Source organism: Heterocephalus glaber, unplaced genomic scaffold (assembly GCF_053883595.1).
Source record: "Heterocephalus glaber isolate CG9 unplaced genomic scaffold, H.glaber_assembly_v1.0 deba00001600, whole genome shotgun sequence".
In the NCBI taxonomy this organism is placed as follows: Eukaryota; Metazoa; Chordata; class Mammalia; order Rodentia; family Bathyergidae; genus Heterocephalus; species Heterocephalus glaber.
The window spans coordinates 33,614,914-33,632,674 of record NW_028258372.1 but is presented as its reverse complement, the minus strand read 5'-3'; the positions used below and the strand labels follow the sequence as shown (position 1 = coordinate 33,632,674).

At 33.4% G+C, this 17,761-nt stretch overlaps 1 protein-coding gene across 1 annotated transcript in view; it reads right to left on the bottom strand.

Annotated features, from left to right (window-relative positions):
* The window catches only part of LOC101715308 (complement factor H), a 76,555-nt gene that overhangs the window by 44,837 nt on the left and 13,957 nt on the right, over positions 1–17,761 (bottom strand). The window contains exons 2-6 of the mRNA XM_004860134.4: positions 11,267–11,452; positions 10,817–10,922; positions 8,161–8,237; positions 5,963–6,151; positions 3,990–4,160 (exon numbers count right to left, since the gene is read on the bottom strand). Coding sequence (XP_004860191.2) covers positions 3,990–4,160; positions 5,963–6,151; positions 8,161–8,237; positions 10,817–10,922; positions 11,267–11,452 — 729 coding nt within the window. The remainder of the gene's footprint in view (positions 1–3,989; positions 4,161–5,962; positions 6,152–8,160; positions 8,238–10,816; positions 10,923–11,266; positions 11,453–17,761) is intronic.

The window sequence follows — 17,761 nt, the reverse complement described above, 5'->3', positions numbered from 1 at the left end:
TTCACACCGATATTTTATCATCACTTCAGAAAATTCTTCCTTGAAGACCCTTATAGATATTGTATGAGCAAATATCTATGCCTTACAATTGATTTTATGCTAGTGTTTGTCATTGATTTATTGTGTTTTTCCTTTTACCCTCCGTGACATTCAAGATATATCCATTATTAAAAACTATCTGCTTATGTTAATAGCTTATTCAATGAGATCCAAATTTATACATCAACTGCAACTTCACATTGGATAGGCTCATGTGTATAATTCAAAAGCATATCTAATTTATTACATGACAAACTAAATCAACCTTTGCTCCATACATACTTTTCCTTTTGTGTGCAGTATTTCAATTTGTGAAATATTTTAACAGAAGGCTAAAAAAATCCCCTCACAGCCCTTCCTCTTCATCATTCTCACATTCAGTCAGACGTGGATTCTATAAAATTTGAATTATTGATTACATGTTTCTTGCTTTAAATACTATACTTCTATGAGTATATTTAGCTCCTGGAAGTATTGAAGTCATCTCTCCATTGCTCTTAAATTTATGATCCATTCTGACAAAATAAACTTTATTATGTGCCCATGGCTAACAGGATAATAACAATTCACGATAGTAACAATTGTGTAGAAATAATGTGAACACCTAAATACAAGTTCTAAGTAAAACATGTCTTAAGTGTTTGATGTTATTTGACAATAGCCTCAAATGAGCCTTAAATGTATTCTTTTTTTTTTCACTCTTACTTCACTCTGTTGTATCTATCACATTTTCATAACCATTGTGGTTTAGTTTAGCTATCTTATATATTACTTCATGTTATAGCTCAACTTAATACCAATTTTTTAAGTCAAAAGTAACAAGAAACAAAAATGCAAGTTTAAGAGACCTATCAAACAGGGAAATTCCAAATACTGGCAGAATTTCTTAAATTATTGAAGAATAAAAGGACTTCTGGAGATTACTCTCAAGCTGTAGACAAAAATTCCTCAATGAAGCTTAGTTCCCCACCTTCATAACCTTCCTTAAAATAAATAATTTGTTAAAACATTGCCAGAATATGTATTTCTATCCAAAACAACAACATTCCAGTCTATCTAAATAGTTTTTTCCTACTCTTAGAAACATTTGAAGTGAGAATAATACTCAAGGTTGGTGTTCTTTGTTATAAATCAATAAAGATACAGTCTGTGGGAGGAACAGACTTTGACCCTAAGTAACTTTGTGCAATATATATGGGTACATTTAAAGGTTGCTGGAAATGACTTTTTGTCACAGACTGACCTCTACTGGATACAGAGATGAAAGTTTTGCCGATTCACTCAAATAAAACCCCTGACATGTGCATGCCATGGACCAGATGAGGGACTGATACGGAAAAGTTTTAGATAACTTAATAGACTGAATATTAAGGTAGTTGTAGAAGCAAAATAAGTAATGTGTTTTGTTTTAAAAAGATTTGCTTTTCCTGTAACTCCTTGTTTAAGGTGAGGATTATCTGACTCTAACCAGTAACTTCATTAACCTAACAAAGTTACCATGCCAGGGTGAATTTACAATGTATATGGCCTATCTTGTGTCTGTGACTTGTAAATAGGAACTGGAATTGTATTTACACATCAAAGACCACTAGGGATAAGATAATGGCTAAAAAGGATATAAAAAGGGAAATGCTGAACAAAGAGGGCGCATATATTGACCAGACTGGTTTCTGGCATTCCTGTCCGCCCTCGAGAAGAAATTTTATTATTTTATCCGAATTCTGTGTCTCTGTGTATTTCTTTCCGAGATTTCTGCAACAGGACAATTTCTTATTTTCTCCTAGCACACTGTATTTAAGTTCTATTTTATTACCAATTTCTAATCTTTTTATAAATTTGGATACAAAAAAAAGAAATTCAAGTTATATTATTTCTGAGATAATAAAGTGTATAGACTGGGAGTCCGTCATATGCCAGCAGGGAGATCCTTGCATTGTGCCAAGGAAACAAAGACTAGTTTGTCTAACACCCTAGCTGAGTACAGGAAATAGAGTACTCTTATTAACAAGAGACTTCTTTATGTCTAGTAAATCTGGTGTGTTTCAGTGAAAGGCAGTATATTACAAAACAGTGTACATGTTTATCTAATTTGGGGTAAATTTCTCTTTGTTTGCACTAAACTTTTATAAACTATTCTGTGAAAGCGAATACTCTGAGCCCAGGTCTTCTCGTGGCATCTGTGACCCTCCATACACACACACACACACACACACACACACACAACAACCTTAAAGAATTTAGTCTTAAACTTTTAAGGTTTGACTCGTACTTGTGACAGAGAAATGAAAAAATATAATAGGAACATATTTTTAAAAGTGAAGTCTTTGAGGAGTGTGTGTGTGTGTGTGTGACTGTACACTAATGAACTGACTGTTTGACAATAGTAAGCCTAGGACTTGTAATACTTCTGAAAAAAAACCAGAGACTTTCCATCTTGAAAAGAAATATTCGCTGAGCAAGAATTTTAAGTAGTAAGTAAGTTACCAAGTAAAATAAATGAAATCATTAGATAACTTCAATAAAGCAGTCACACTACATCAAATCACACAACTGAACTGCCAAAGTCTTACTTTGAATTAAGTGAGTGTTGGAATGGTGGTTTATTGCAATGTTAATCCATATTACAAGACAAGGCCCTGATATAAAACTAAATGCCTTGTAAGTTATATTTTGATGTTTGGATGGATAAATTAACTATCTGTTTAAGGGGTACCGTGGAAGTAAAATACGGAGAAGCACAATACCAGGAGACTTGAGCACATATTTTCTCTGCTTAGGAATAACGAGCGCTTTGAGGACTTTTCTTAAAGATGCAAAAAGTGAAGATCACTCAATTGGGAAGAAAGATATATTTCAAGGAACTATGGGTAGGCTTACAACATGTAAAATCAATTCAAATTTAACTCTTCTTTTGTAAAAGAAGGTAACTAAAGCATGATTTATTCATGTAAGTATGTACCGTATCATTTACAATTCAGAAGATTCTTAAGAGTTCAACTCTTTTCGCCCTCACAGTATGGCAAGGTATATGGCAGTGTAACAGCACATCTTTATGTCACTAGATCCCATGTCCTAACGCTTTTCCTTATTTTACTGAGTGAAGTGGACCTCATCAAAGTGCAACCTCTCTCCTCTGCCAGAATGTCTGCAAGTAACTCAAGAATGTCATTACCACACTATAGCTGTTTCTTCTTGCTGTTCTATGATTTCTTAAACTCTTCATCTATCTTCACTCTCTTTGCTAAATCATCATAAAATTGAAGCAGTTTCTCTTAAAATGACATAAGTTAAATAGAACACGATGTTCCAGATTATTTTTTCTTCAGCAAAGAATAGAGTTGAGACAAACTCTTTGGTTCTGCAAAACATCCTTTCGGAAAAAACTAGGCCATCATCATCAATGTTGATTCATAGTAAGGGTAATGTTAATAACATGTCTGCTTCTCCTCTTAATTTCATTGTCAATTGAGGGTTTCCTCATCTGATATTAACATAATTAACCTTTAAAAGCTAAATTTTGAGCTGTAGAGGAGCAATCAAATTGAGAATTATAAATTATTGGGAATTAAGAAGCCTATGGTAGTCGTGGATCTACTCCAGAAATGTCATGTGACCATGGCCTAGCTGCTGAATTAGAAACTGAAGCTTTGGGACCTGCTTATTTCAATGTTGAGAGTGAAAGTCTCATACACTCAGGGTCAAAATGGACTTATACGCTTAGGTTCTATAATATACAATGCTACTTTTGTAATAATTCATTCTTATGAAGTTGATATTCTGTTTTTGAGAAAAATGCATTATTTCATTAAAATGTTAATTAATCATGGCTGGGGCATAGCTCAGTGATAAGGGGCCTAGATTGATCCCTAGTAGAGTAAAAAAAAAAAAAAGAAATAAAAATCATTGATAAACTTTACAGAAAATGAGAAAGAGAGTAAAAATAACATTACCTTCACATGAAGGCTCAGGATTCCATCCCGAATTAGTGCACACAGCATCTCCTCTTTCATTGTATTCAAAGCCTGGGTTACATTTGTATTGAAATCGTTCATTCTCCTTATAAATGTTCTTCTGAGATATAGAATATCCATTTCTAACTTGTGCTGATAAACAGGAAATTTCTAAATAAAAAGAATTAAATTTATAAAATTTTTATTATAAATTAAAGAACCCTGACCAAGTTATGTCAGAAATTTTGATTCCATTAGGTAAAGCTGCCAAACAAACAAAAGTTCTGTTTTGACTCGACTGCCCGATGACTGATCTGGTGTTCTTTATATTTATCTTCAAAAGAAATTAAAATTATGGTTCTAATTTCATGTCACCTGAAGGTAAATTGGTTCCCTTGATACAAATGGCAGACACAGTAACCTAATGTGTGTGTAAAGTTGAATGTAGATATAGGTTTATTGTAGTAAGTATTTTCATGGAGTGACCTGAAAAAGTAGCACATTTTCTAGTTAGGAATTTGAACATTTTGTCAAGGAAATTCACTTAACTCATTTTTTATAACATATTGAAAAGTAACTGATTTTCTGCTTTTGAGTCTTCACTATCCATACAGCTTTTTTTCTTAAAAGCAAGAAAACAATGGCTGTCATCTTTGACATCATTTCTCTCAAACATTTTCCCCTAGAATTGTGGCAATGATAACTGGCTTGGAGCTGACTGTCTTTCCACATTCCTCTCTATTCACTCCCCCAACCAGTATGTTTTCACATCCTCATCTTCATCTAGAAAACATCTCATTTTTCCCTAAAATCCTAGCTCTCAACAAACTGATATAGGAGGATTGCTCTGAGTTCATGGCCAGCCTGGGCTGCATAATGAGTTCAAGTCCAACCTGAACTACTTGGTGAGACTTTGTCTCAAGACAAAACAAAACACAAACAAAAATCCCCAAAGCAACAACAACAAAAAACTTATTTTAAACATTAACAATTCCGAGAAGGTCTCACTAACCATGGAAATCTGGTTGTAAGCATATAAATCCCAGCCATGAACTTCTAAAGTATAAAATATTTGCTACAATGGATATAAATATTGGTTTATCATTATTATCACAAAGAACTAGTCTGTTAGAGTTGTTAGTGAAAGAACTCTTTTTTTTGTGTGTAAGGAGACCATACTAAAAAAGCATGAATAATGTGGAGATCTTAGATAATGTTAAAAAATAAATATGACAGATATTTTTGCACAAAAAGAATTGGCAAAGTGAAGGGTGGTAATGTTAAACACATTGACTGTAATGTTTATTCCCAAAACCAAAATCATAAATTGTTCAAGATGCACAAGTTACCATCTGACTGAAGAAATCTTGGATTCCAATTAACTATAGAACTTTTTATAAAAAGCATATATTTATTTAGTGGGTTCAATTTATTTAAGAAATGTTTTTAGTAAATCTGCAGCACAAATATAGAAGAGGGCCATTACTTAGGAGTGTTTTTCAAAAGTAAAATGTCATCTTACTGGATTGGTGGAAATAAAGAATCCACTTTTGACTTCCAAAATTTAAAAAAGTCTCTTCTGGACATCAATTCTACAATGTGCAGCAGAAATGCTGAACATTCTATTTCACTTTTAGAGCATGGATGCCCATATTAGATAACAACCTAGGTTTAAATTTTGACTCTTTATGTTGTAGCAAAGCAGGGCATGTAATTTAACTTTGCATCACAGTTTCTTCTACTGAAAAAATAAGATAAAAGTACAGAACTCATACAGTTGTTCTGAAGGTAAAATAAGATGACTCATGTAAAAAAACTTAGATGAATTATAGGGAACTAGTTTATGCTTAATAAACATTAGCTGTTTTAGAATTATTTATGTTCTTTAGAGTGGACAATGTTTTCAAGTGCATATTTTCATGAGAATAACTATACATATTCACACAATCAAACAAATAGGAAGTACATCTTACCCACACACTTTGGCTTCTCTCCGCTCCAGAGACCATTTTCTGAGCAATGTATTTGTTTATGTCCTTCTATCTTGAAGCCTGAATTACACTCAAACTGTATCACTTGTCCAAAATAATATTCCTGGTCTGGTTCCAATTCACTGATAATTTGCCCATTATCTGGTTCTGTCACAGGCAAACACTTAACAACTGAAAAAGTAAATATAGATTTTTCGAAGAGAATTTGAAAACTTGAAAAATGTCATGAAGAAAGTGTCCGCAAGATAAGATTGAGGAAATTATTGAAATATTTTAGAAGAATTTCATATGCCTGTTTGCAGGTGAAAAGGTTAAGCAACAAAAATACTAGTATGTTTTATCTTGGATTCTTTTCAATGGGAATAGGAAACAAAATTCCTACTAATTTGCTGGTTTGTATTTTCATGGTAACAAGTGTCTCAAATAATTGAGACATATGAATCTTGAAATAAACACAAACTTTCCATTTAGGCTCCAGAATAATATGCCATTTCACTCTGAAAAGATATGAAAGCAAACCTATCATAGTATTTACTTCCTCTTCCACCTCAATGTTCAAAATAATTTAAGTACTTCTTTTGATTTTACTTAATATTTTCAAATTCTCTAAAACTATGATATTCAACTTTTATGTTACTGGTGAAAGTACCCCGCTGCTTGTTACAATGGAAATTCTAGGGCTGTGTCCCTGCTTGTCACCCCAAAGATACTTACTCGTTAGGCTTTTTTCAGTAACCAAACATCTCAGTTTTTAATTAGCCTTCTAGGTGTTTTAGATGTAGATATTTCCTAGAACATCTCTTCTCATTTCCATAGGTGAAAAATCACCTATTCTTCTCTAGTTGATAGGGTTATTATTATGTGATATCACATTTCTCGTTTTTATTTCATCTCTCTCTGCAATTACTATTCACCATGGAACTAGTAAATGCTATTCTGACTGATCTTTTTAAAAATTTCTATGATTAGTAAAGATTTGGATTAGTAGCTCAAAACTTAGAAGCAAAACCTACATTGTTTTTCATTCTTGGTGTTTATAGAGCTCTCTTAATTCCTGCCTCCGCTGACTTTTTTTTTTTAAGCTTGTTTGTCTGATTTATTTCACTTAAACTTATGGTTTCTTTTTTTTTTTTTTTTTTCTAAATTCTTTTATTGGTACATTTTAGGTATACAATTCGTTTACATTTATCATTGGGTGCTTGTACCTGCACATGATGTATCTTGGTTCTTATTTTTTCCCCATTACCTGTGCACCCTTCACCCCCTCCACCATTCCCTATTTACATAGACATCATTTTCATTATTTTTCTTTTCTCATAGTTTTTCCTTTCCTTCTTTTCCTTTCCCCTTCCTCTCCCTTCACCCTTTCATCTTTGGACCTTTTTTCCTATTTCAAATTATCAATTATTCATTTTAACCATTTTAACCCTTGTTTACACTATCAGTTTCTCACACTAGCGAAACTATTTGGTATTTACACATGTGTGTCCTATTTATTTCACTTAAGAGTATGGCCTCTATATGCATCCATCGACTTTTTTCTGGACAAAACTCTGACCATCAGTTGTTACCATGCATCCTTGCATTTGGGAGATTGCTGGATGAAACTTTCATTTAAAATAATCTAAACTTCTGATCTTCTTTAAACTAATGGTACTTATGTATAACTTCAACATCCAGAATTCAAAAAGCAAAAAAGAAAGAAAGGTATAGATTGCCTGATATCCAGTACTTTGATTAGATGAGATCGGGTTGTATTCACATTTGGTATACTGATATCAGATTCTTTTTCCTTGCGATGGTGCTGAGCATGAAACCCAGGACTTTTCACGTGCGAGGCAACCACTCTACACTCAAGCTACATCCTCTGCTCCCACACTGGGCATATGGAAGCATAAGATAATGTGTCAATAAAATTACTAGGTATTCTGCAATCTATTAGAAACCATAGAAATAACTTGAACAAGAATATTTAATTATAGACCATGTAGATATTTTAACATAAAATTTCTTTCTTTTTTTTTTTTTTTTTGGTACCAGGGATCAAACTTGGGACTTCCCGCTTGCAAGGCAGGCGGCGGAACCATTGAGCTAAATCCCCTGGCCCATCATAAAATTTCTTAAAAGTTAACAGGTATTTTCAATATTTCAAAATTCTTGTCAATCAATTTTACATCTACCTTCACATATGGGAACTTCATTGGTCCATCCATCTGCATCACACATACGGAAGTCAATGTCACCTAGCATTTGATAGCTGAAAATACAAAAAGAACAAGTGGTGAAATAATGTGTTCATATTGCAGTTTTAAACTCTGTATCATTCTGAATGTCTTTTAGAAACTCCATTTCATGGAAAATTAATAGGATGTATTCTTTTTCCTTTTTTTCTTTTGTTTTTCTTCCTCCCTCCTTTTCCCTCTCTTCTTTCTTCTTTCCTTTTCTCTTTTAACTTTATTTTTTCCTCTGCTTTTCTCCTTCCTGCTCCCCTTTTCCCTTCCCTCCTCTCTAACGTTTTCTGTTTCTTTAGTCCCTCTCTTCTCTCTTTTTAAACTTTCTCCATTTCTCCCTCCCTCCTTCTGGCTCTCCCTTCCTCTTTTTCTTTTTTAAAAAAGCCTGCAGGACCACCAAATAATTCTACATGGACAATTGTTTCCTTCATTTGCACATAAACATTGTTTTGTTCATTGCACAAGTAAACATTCTCCTTCAAAAACTGCTTTGTAATTCTTTTATTCTTGATTTAGTATTAATTTTGTACTACAAGACAACATTTCAATAGACTAAATTTTAGTTACAGAGCTTGAAATCCAGCATTTAACTCTATGCATCATGGAGAAGAAAAATAATTGATTATTAAGATAATTGTCTAGCTCTTTCACTGGGGAGAAGTTACCCTCTTCTAATAGTGAAAGAAGATTTCCTGGTTATCATTTTCCATCCACATCAGAGACTCACTCATGCCACAAAGGTCTTTTGGATTTTCTGCAAGATTCTACACACAAAGCCTTCTAGGGACCATGTACATGAAGAGAGAAAAGAGAGACTGGTGCCTGTATGTTAGTGGTTGGGGAAAGTTACTGGTTCACATCTCTGTAACCTAGACAAGCAGAATACCAAAAAACATCCAATGTCTTCTCAAAACTGCCTTACTGTAGGATATCAAAACCAGACACACATATTGAATATTCCGTTAAATGGTTAGTATTCAGCAAAGGAAAAGCAAATGCGGGCCAGGGATCAAAAAGGGAAAGTTGACTGGAAGAAATTACAGTTACAGGAAACCTACTCCACTGTCAGATTCCACAGGTGGGTCAAGAAATGCACACCCTCTCAGCTAAGTAAAACATCCCCTTGATGAACTTTTAAACAACTGGTAATGTTCTTCTGGAGGACCAAGTCAACTATAGAGACAGTTACCCTCACAGTAGGACTGCATCAGAGTTTGCTCATAGTTTGCATCATATGATTAATTAGAGAGAGCCACAGTCAAAGACAAATATGTGGCTAATTTAAGCATGAAATTATGAATATTAATTGCTGAAATTTAGGAAATCAAGGGGAAGACATCTATGAGTTTTAATTCTCTTAGCCAAGTCAAGGTGAACCCTAAAGTGGGGAGACTGGCCTAGGTTGAAAGAAATATTTTAGAGGTGAAGAGAGAAGCAGATAGAAAGTACAGGTCCACATCATCTTAACCTGTCTTGTTGTACATAATAAGCTCAGCAGCAATGATTGGAAGTTGGGCTGGAAATGTGTTTGAAGAGCTAGAAAAGCTCCCTCAAGTAGTCACCAAAGAGAGGTTAAATTCCTAAGATCTACTACTTATTAGGTGTTTACAATACCCACGGTCTCTTCTAAGGGCTTATGTGTGGGTCTTAATTATTTCTGCCACCAATATCATGATGGACAGGCTATGTCTAAGTTTTGTAAGAGAGGAAATGGGACTGAAGTAGTATTTTTTTAAAGTACACATAAATATTTTATGTTGGGGTTTTGAAATGCAGGCATACTCCAAAGTCTGATCTTTAAATTTTTCCTTTTTTTTTGTACTGGGGATTGAACTCAGGACCTTGTGCTTGTGTGGCAGGCGGCAGCACCACTGAGCTAAATTCTTGGTCCAAATGATTACATATTATTGTTGCAACTCAAGAAATAAATGAAGAATAACAAGATTCCATTTGTAATACCTTGATTCTATTTAAATTTATGTAGTATAAAATTATAGTGCTAGGATCCCTGCTTTCCCATGTATGAAATTTCCTTCAAAATAATTTTTTGATCTGGAAGGGAATAATACAGAAGAAGGAACACTGAGAAGTTTCCTTGTGAGATCAGTCATGAAAACCCAGTAATTGATTAGAAAGCACAGAGTCAATGATCCTGAGAGTCCCATTTTTGGTTCATGTGGTAAGAATAGTTTGCATACCACAGAACCATATATAATAAGTGAGTAAAATACTTACTCTAAATTTTATAAAGTTTTATCAAGACAGTTACCATATAATTTAACATTGTTACAATTATCATTGTCTCTAACACATGAAAATCTCATAACTCTCTGCAAATAGTAGAATGGAGTAAACAATTGTTGGATGAACACTTAGGTACATAGGACAATAATATTGCACCAGAGTAATTATGACTTCTTTTAATTTTTCAATGCTAAGGAGATAACACAGTATCTAAATATAATCATTTACACCCCATAGTTTAATTTTTCACTGTGTTACTTTTTTAAATGCTCATAGAAAAATACATTCATTTTGAAAATAAAATCTAGTACAGTTCCCATTTATTATTTCATTATCAACATCTTTTGTATTGACTACATACCCCTCATCACATTTATAAACAACTTTCGCGCCATATTCAAACTCATCTCCTACCACGAGCTGAAAAGAACCAAAGGGAGTGTCTCCAGGATGTCCACAGGGCTTTTCTAAAACAGAAGCAAAAATGGATAATATTAGTGAGTAATACAAAGTGAGCACTTTAGGAGTTGCAGGACTAATATATTAGGTATTAGATTAGAAGATAGCATTAAATATAAAGAAAGTTGAAAATGCCAAAGCTATTTTACAGTTGAATGCATTTGCACAGTTTTACTTTTGATTTTCATAGGATTACTCCTCTCTTTTAAAATAATAGTAAATTGTTTTTTAAAAAATGACAATATGACATAATTCAGCCAATAGTACAATGTCAAATATTAGGTATTTAACAAAAAGTTTTTGTCAAAAGTCTTTGAACGTTTCTGTAATTTTCTCCTATGTGTAAACTTACTCCGACATATCCTAGCTGGATTAAGGGCCACCCACTCTCCATTCCTGCAGGCCCTCATGATAGTTCCAAGAGTTCTGTATCCAGGGCGGCATTTGTATGTAGCCTGAGTGCCTTCAGGATATGCTTGGTCAGGCCAAGCGCCTGAGAGAATTTCTGTATTTTGTCTTGGAGGAGGTCCTGTACAGTCTACAAACAACAGAAGCAAAATAAGTGCCTATCATGTCTATTTAAGCATAGAGTACATTTATTTTCATTTTATATATCTATACAGTTAAAGGTTCATCCAAGGTATACCTTAATATGTACACATTATCTTGTGGAAACTGAGTCCATATGATTCTGTAAGAATATCCACTGTGGAGCACACAGGAGGTGAGCCACTCCCAGTGCACAAGAGGAGGGTTCTGGGGCTCCGTACCAGTCCCACAAGCACAGAGGAGGTGAGCCACGCAGGCACCAGCCACAACACCCCCCCCCCCCACTTTGAAATGGGAAGACATGTAAACAAGTCTCAAATGCAGACTTCCAGATCACCTACAGCAACCCCAAAGGGAAATGAGATGGAACATTCTGATACTCAACCACCTGGACTCCCTGAACTGGCAACGAAAGAGGATCTGGAAAAAATGAAATCAGAAATAATTTCTCAGAAAACAGCAGAGATTGTGCCCATAGTGCAAGACATGAATAATAAATCTAGAAAGGACACTGATAAAAAAATAGAGGATCTGAGGAACATGATGGAATCCCAACATAGGGAACAAATGGAATCCATAAAACAGATGCAAACAGATTTCCCAGGAGATTAAAAACTCCACCTAAAGTCTATGCAGCAGAATGAGCCAATGTGAGGACAGAATTTCAGATATAGAAGATAAGATTGCAATCAGTGATGAGGAAAAGAAAAATTTCTTTAAAATTGTAAGGGGCCACAAGAAATCAATCTAGCAGCTGCTAGTCGATGCAAAAAAGAATAACATAAGACTGATTGGAGTCAATGAAGAAACAGGAGAGAGTCCAGATGACATAAAAACTGTTCACAGAAGTGATGGCAGAAAACTTCTCAAGCAGGGGAAAAGAACTTGACATACAGATAAGCGAGACATATAGGACTCCAACTAGCCTTGATCAAAAAAAAAATCTACACAAAGGCATATAATTGTTAAGATTCCAGAAACCCAACAGAAGAACAAAGTTCTAAAAGCAATTGGAGAAAAGAAACAAATCACATACAAAAGAAAGCCTTTCAGAATCACAGCAGACTTCTCCATTCAAACCCTCAAGTCAAGAAGAGCTTGGAGTGATGTATTCCAAACCCTAAAAGAAAACAGCCTCCAACTCAGATTGATGTACCCTGCAAAGTTATCTTTAAAAATTGATGGAGAAATAAGATACTTTCATGACAAAGAGTACCTGAGGAACTTCATGAATACCAAACCAGCACTCCAAAAAATTTTAGACAATATCCTAGAAAAAGACAATGAGGATCATAACACCAGGAAGCCCAGGAGAATGAGTCCATAGGGTGTGGCAAGAAATTAAACACAAAGCGGGAGAATCCAACAAACAGAAAAAGTCATGACAATGATAAGTTAATATTTATAAGTTATAACCATCAATGTTAATGGTCTCAATTCACCAATCAAAAGAAATAGACTGGCGGAATGGGTCAAGAAGGAAGATCCAACGACATGCTGCATATAAGAAACAAATTTAATTCAAAAAGAAACTCATAGTCTGAAAGTTAAAGGGTAGAAAACAATACTCCATGTGACGGGACCCCCCCTCCCCCCACACACAGAAAAAAGCAGGAGTAGCTATCCTCTTTGTAGATCAAGTGGATTTCAAACGAAAATCTGAAACATTCTGATCCCAAGAATTTCAGATAAGGGATACTCAACTTGTATGTACAGATCTATTGTGAACATGTGTTTTCATTCCTCTCAAGTCAAATCTTAAGAACAGGACTGTTGGTTCTTAACAGTAATGCAAGAGATTTCTATATTGTTTTCCAAAATGGTTTTATCACTTTACATTCATATTAGCAGTATTAGAAAGTTCTAATTGGTTCACACCTAAGCTGATATTTGTTCTTTTAAAACTTTTAACTTCATCTCCCTAATGAGTGTTTAATTCAATCTTGTTATTTTACTGATTAGTATTTTCCTGATTCCAGTGTTCCACACCTTTCCTTGTGCTATCCTGGCTATTTATCATCTTCTTGTGTCTACTTTTTAATTGGGTTGTCTATTAAGAAGCAGTAAGAGTTCTTTATATATTCCGATCATAGGTTATATGCATTATAAATATGGTCTGTTTAAGGACTACTTTTCATTTTAACGATGTCATTTAAAGTTCTAAATTTTGATGGAATCTCATTTATCAATTTTTTTCTTTTATACATCATGTTTTTTATATCCTAGGAAATTCTTGCCTACCCTAAATTCATAAAGATTTTCCTTATAATTTCTTCTTAAAGTTTTATGCTTTTAGTCTTTCATATTTAGGTTCATAGATCCTTTCAACTTATTATTATGTATGAAAATAAAGAGTTGAGGTTAACTTTTTATATACAGATACCAGGTGTTCTAGTACCATTTGCTAAAAACACTATCTTTCTCTCTGCTCTTGAATTGAGTTTATGTTCTATAAAATGTTAATGTTAAATAATCTTTCAAAACTCAGTGGACCATATATATGTGGTTCTATTTCTAGATTCTCTGTTTTATTCCAATGATCTATATGTCTTTCCTTACACCAACACTGCCTTGACTACTGTAGCTTTAGAGGCAGTCTTAAAATTAGGTAATAAATATCTTCCAACACTGTTTTTGTTTTTTTTTTGCTTTTTACTTTTCTAGGTCCTTTGTACTCCTACACAACTTTTAAATTTCAACATCCAATTCTTCATTTATAGCAAATATACATAGACCTGCATTTTTATATATGCCTTTTGTTTTCTAATCCTGTTAAATTCAGATACAAATTCTAGGGGCTCCTAGAGATTTCTTAATGTTTTTCTCTGTAGATGATCATTTCATCTACATATAAAGATTTTACTTCTACCTTGCCAATCCTAACCTAATTGTGTCAGTTTATTGCCAGAATATTTTGGTTTGGGCCTATGTTTCAAATTTTAATGGACAGATGAAGAGTAGGCATATCTGCCCTTGTTCCCCACCTTAGGGAGAAAGCATTGTATCTTCTCCATTCATATAAAGTATTTTTGCTGGAAGTATGAAGTACATGTCTTATTTTTTGAGATGGTTCTGTTCTACTTCCAGTCTCCTGATAGCTTTTACCATGAACAGCTGTAGAATTTAGTCCAATACTTTTTCTGCAACTACTGACAGGATCATACGGCTTTTTCCTTTCCTCGGTTGAAATGATGCCTTATGGGGGCGGATCTTCCAATGCTGAACCAACACTGCCATCCCTAAAATAAAACCACTTTCTACATCCTGCCAGATCTGACTTCTAATAATTTGTTTTGTTAAACAAGTTTTTATCTATGTTCATACTTTTTTCTCCTATTATCTTTATCCAGTTTTAGGATTAGCACAATGTTGATTTCCTAAAGTGAGGGGAGAAGTGTTCCTTCTTTTTTCTGCTTTAATTGTTTGATATAATTTATCAGTTAAAATGTATATGAGCCTGCTGTTGTCATATAGGTAGGTTTTCAAGCTAGGAATATACTTTCTTTAATAGGTGCTATTCAAATTTTATATTTCCTCCAGAGTTAGTTTCATTAATTTGTCTTCCAAGGTACTTCTTAGAAGTTGTCAAATTTATTTCAAAAAAGATTTTTGTAATATGCTTTCTGTATCCTTTTAAATTCTGTAAAATCTGTGGTAATGTCTCCTAGATCTTGATATTGTAATTCTAAAACTGTATAATTGATATTGTGTAATAGAAAGAAAAGTTCTAAAGGAGCACGGGAATTGGGAGGGGTAGGGGAAAGGAAAGAAGGGAAAAGAAAAAATATGAGAAAAGGAAAAAGATGGAAATGAAGTCTTTGCAAATAGGGTAGGTGGGGGGTGAAGGGAGGGCAGGGCAAGGGGAAAATAATAACCAAGATATTCATGAAATAGTACAAGATCTCAATGATGAATGTAACTGTATTTTATACCTAAAATGTACCAATAAACTTAATGGAAAAAAATCCACTATGTAAAATTAAATAAATTTTCACATCAGTGACTATGCTGTATTATTCTTAATTGTTCCATTCCCTTCAATCATTCTTTCATTAATTAGGCATTTTTATTAGTTCTGAAGCGAAAACAATGAATAAAGCAAAGTATCTCTCCTTAAACTGTTTTTATTATAGTAGGGAACTTAGATATTAAAAAATAATTGAAGATATATAATATTCATTGTAGATATATACATTTTACTTAGGAAAATAAACAATAATGAGAAAACATAAACTATATAAGAACAGTCTAACAGAATAAGATGGGATGGAGCAGAACAATATTCCTATTATATTTTGGAATTAAAACAATGGATCCTGTGGTGTGTGGTGTGTGTGTGTGTGTGTGTGTGTGTGTGTATGTGTGTATATGTTTCAAGGCAAATTAGAAAATAAAGAGGATTAGATGAGCTAAACCTGAGTGGGAAGGGCTTATTTCACACAAATAAAGGTCTCTCTCCATTTCTTACCTGGTTTATTTTGTCAACTCTGGATACAGGTTGATGGTTAAGGCTTGTGTGAAATGAGAAAAGGAAATCTATGAAGAACTAGAATAACTTTGGGAGACTGTGCCCTGCTTAATAACCACTGAAACTTGTGCAGAATTAGAGTGCTTTTCTGGCGCTTCTATAGTTTCTTAAAAGTAGAGCGAAATTTCCCATGGTCTCAGGAAAAATATCAAAAAGAAAAAGGGATTGCTTCAAATACACAACTGTATTTTAATCAGACATTTGATGTATTTGAAAGTCGCTCAATGAAATTTAAGAGCAGAAGCCAAAATCACAGGAAAACAAATTCATAGTATGGGGGATGAAGAAGAGTTCTACCACAATTCTGATTTTGAACACACACACACACACACACAAAACACAACTGTAGACACAGACACTAAGCGCACAACCTTCTCTCTGAAATTTTGAAACCAGAAGTTGACTGACACAAACTATAAGTGTACTCCAGGCCCAGTTTAATTTAGTTCTTCATTGGATTGAAAGAGAGAAAAGACTCTTGTTGATGGGAATAAATTATATAAACTTTAGTTATTACATTTATTTCCCACAAAATTTTGGCTTTGAATGAAAATTTAAAAACACACAAGAAAGGGAGAAAATTATGACCACAAATACAAAATGAATAGCTAGTAGAAGCAAATGCTCAGAAATATATTAGAACTAGTATCAAGATCTTTAAAAAATAGTTATTCTGAGTATCTTAAAAGAACTCTAGAAAAAAATAAAAAAGATAAAACCACTCACAATAAAATGACTAAAAATGTCACCCTCAAATTACAAATTCAATAATTGAAATAATAACTTGTGGTGGTTTACAGAATCAAGTGAATTCAGCATGAAACTTATTAAATTTTAAGAAACTTTAATGTAGAAATATCCAAACTGAATTCTAGACAAAAATGTATAAACCACCACAACAAACAAAACAAAGTAAAAAGAAATGTATTGGGCAGAGCCGAATGATACAACATATGTTTAACTACAGTTCTAATAGTAAAGAAGAGAATGAATGGAAGCAATAACTGAAGACATAAGAGCACAAAGCTTTCCAAAACTTGATTAAAGAAATCAATTCAGAGATTAAAAATCTCTGCAAACCTCCAAAGTGTATATATAAAAGAAAACTTATATTTAGGCTCTGCTAAAAATCAAAGATTAAAAAAACTTTAAAACAGACAGAGAAAACATTTCTTTCAAGAGAACAGTAAAAATAACAGTTAGGCCTGTAACAGTAAATATTAAGGTCTGAAATCAATGTCTTGACATTTCTAAAGTGCTGGAAATTATGTGTCAACAGAGAACTCTATACTCAGTGAAAATATACTTCAAAACTAAAGAATAAAAACATATTCTCAAATAAAGAAGACCAGAGAGAATTCAACAATAGCAGACTCACACTGCTGCAAAAACACCAAAGCAACTTCTCTGGGCTGAGAAAAACTGATTCCAAACATAAGTACAGAAGTGTAAGGAAGAATGAGCACAAATGAAGAAAATAAATATATGGGCAAGTAAAAAGACTATAGAAATGATAAATTATTTTATGCATACCTTGTTATAATAAAAAAGACCACTGACTGCTGAAATCAACAATAACCATGCAATGTAGTATTATAAAAAAATCAGGAGTAAAATAAGTACCAATAGCAGAAATACCAAAAGAAAAGTGAAATTAAACTTCTATGATGTTTTTGTATAGTTTAGAATGTGATAAAAGTTATTCAGAGTAGACTGTAATAATTTAAGTATACTTATTGCTAGACTAATCATTAAAACAATGATATTAAG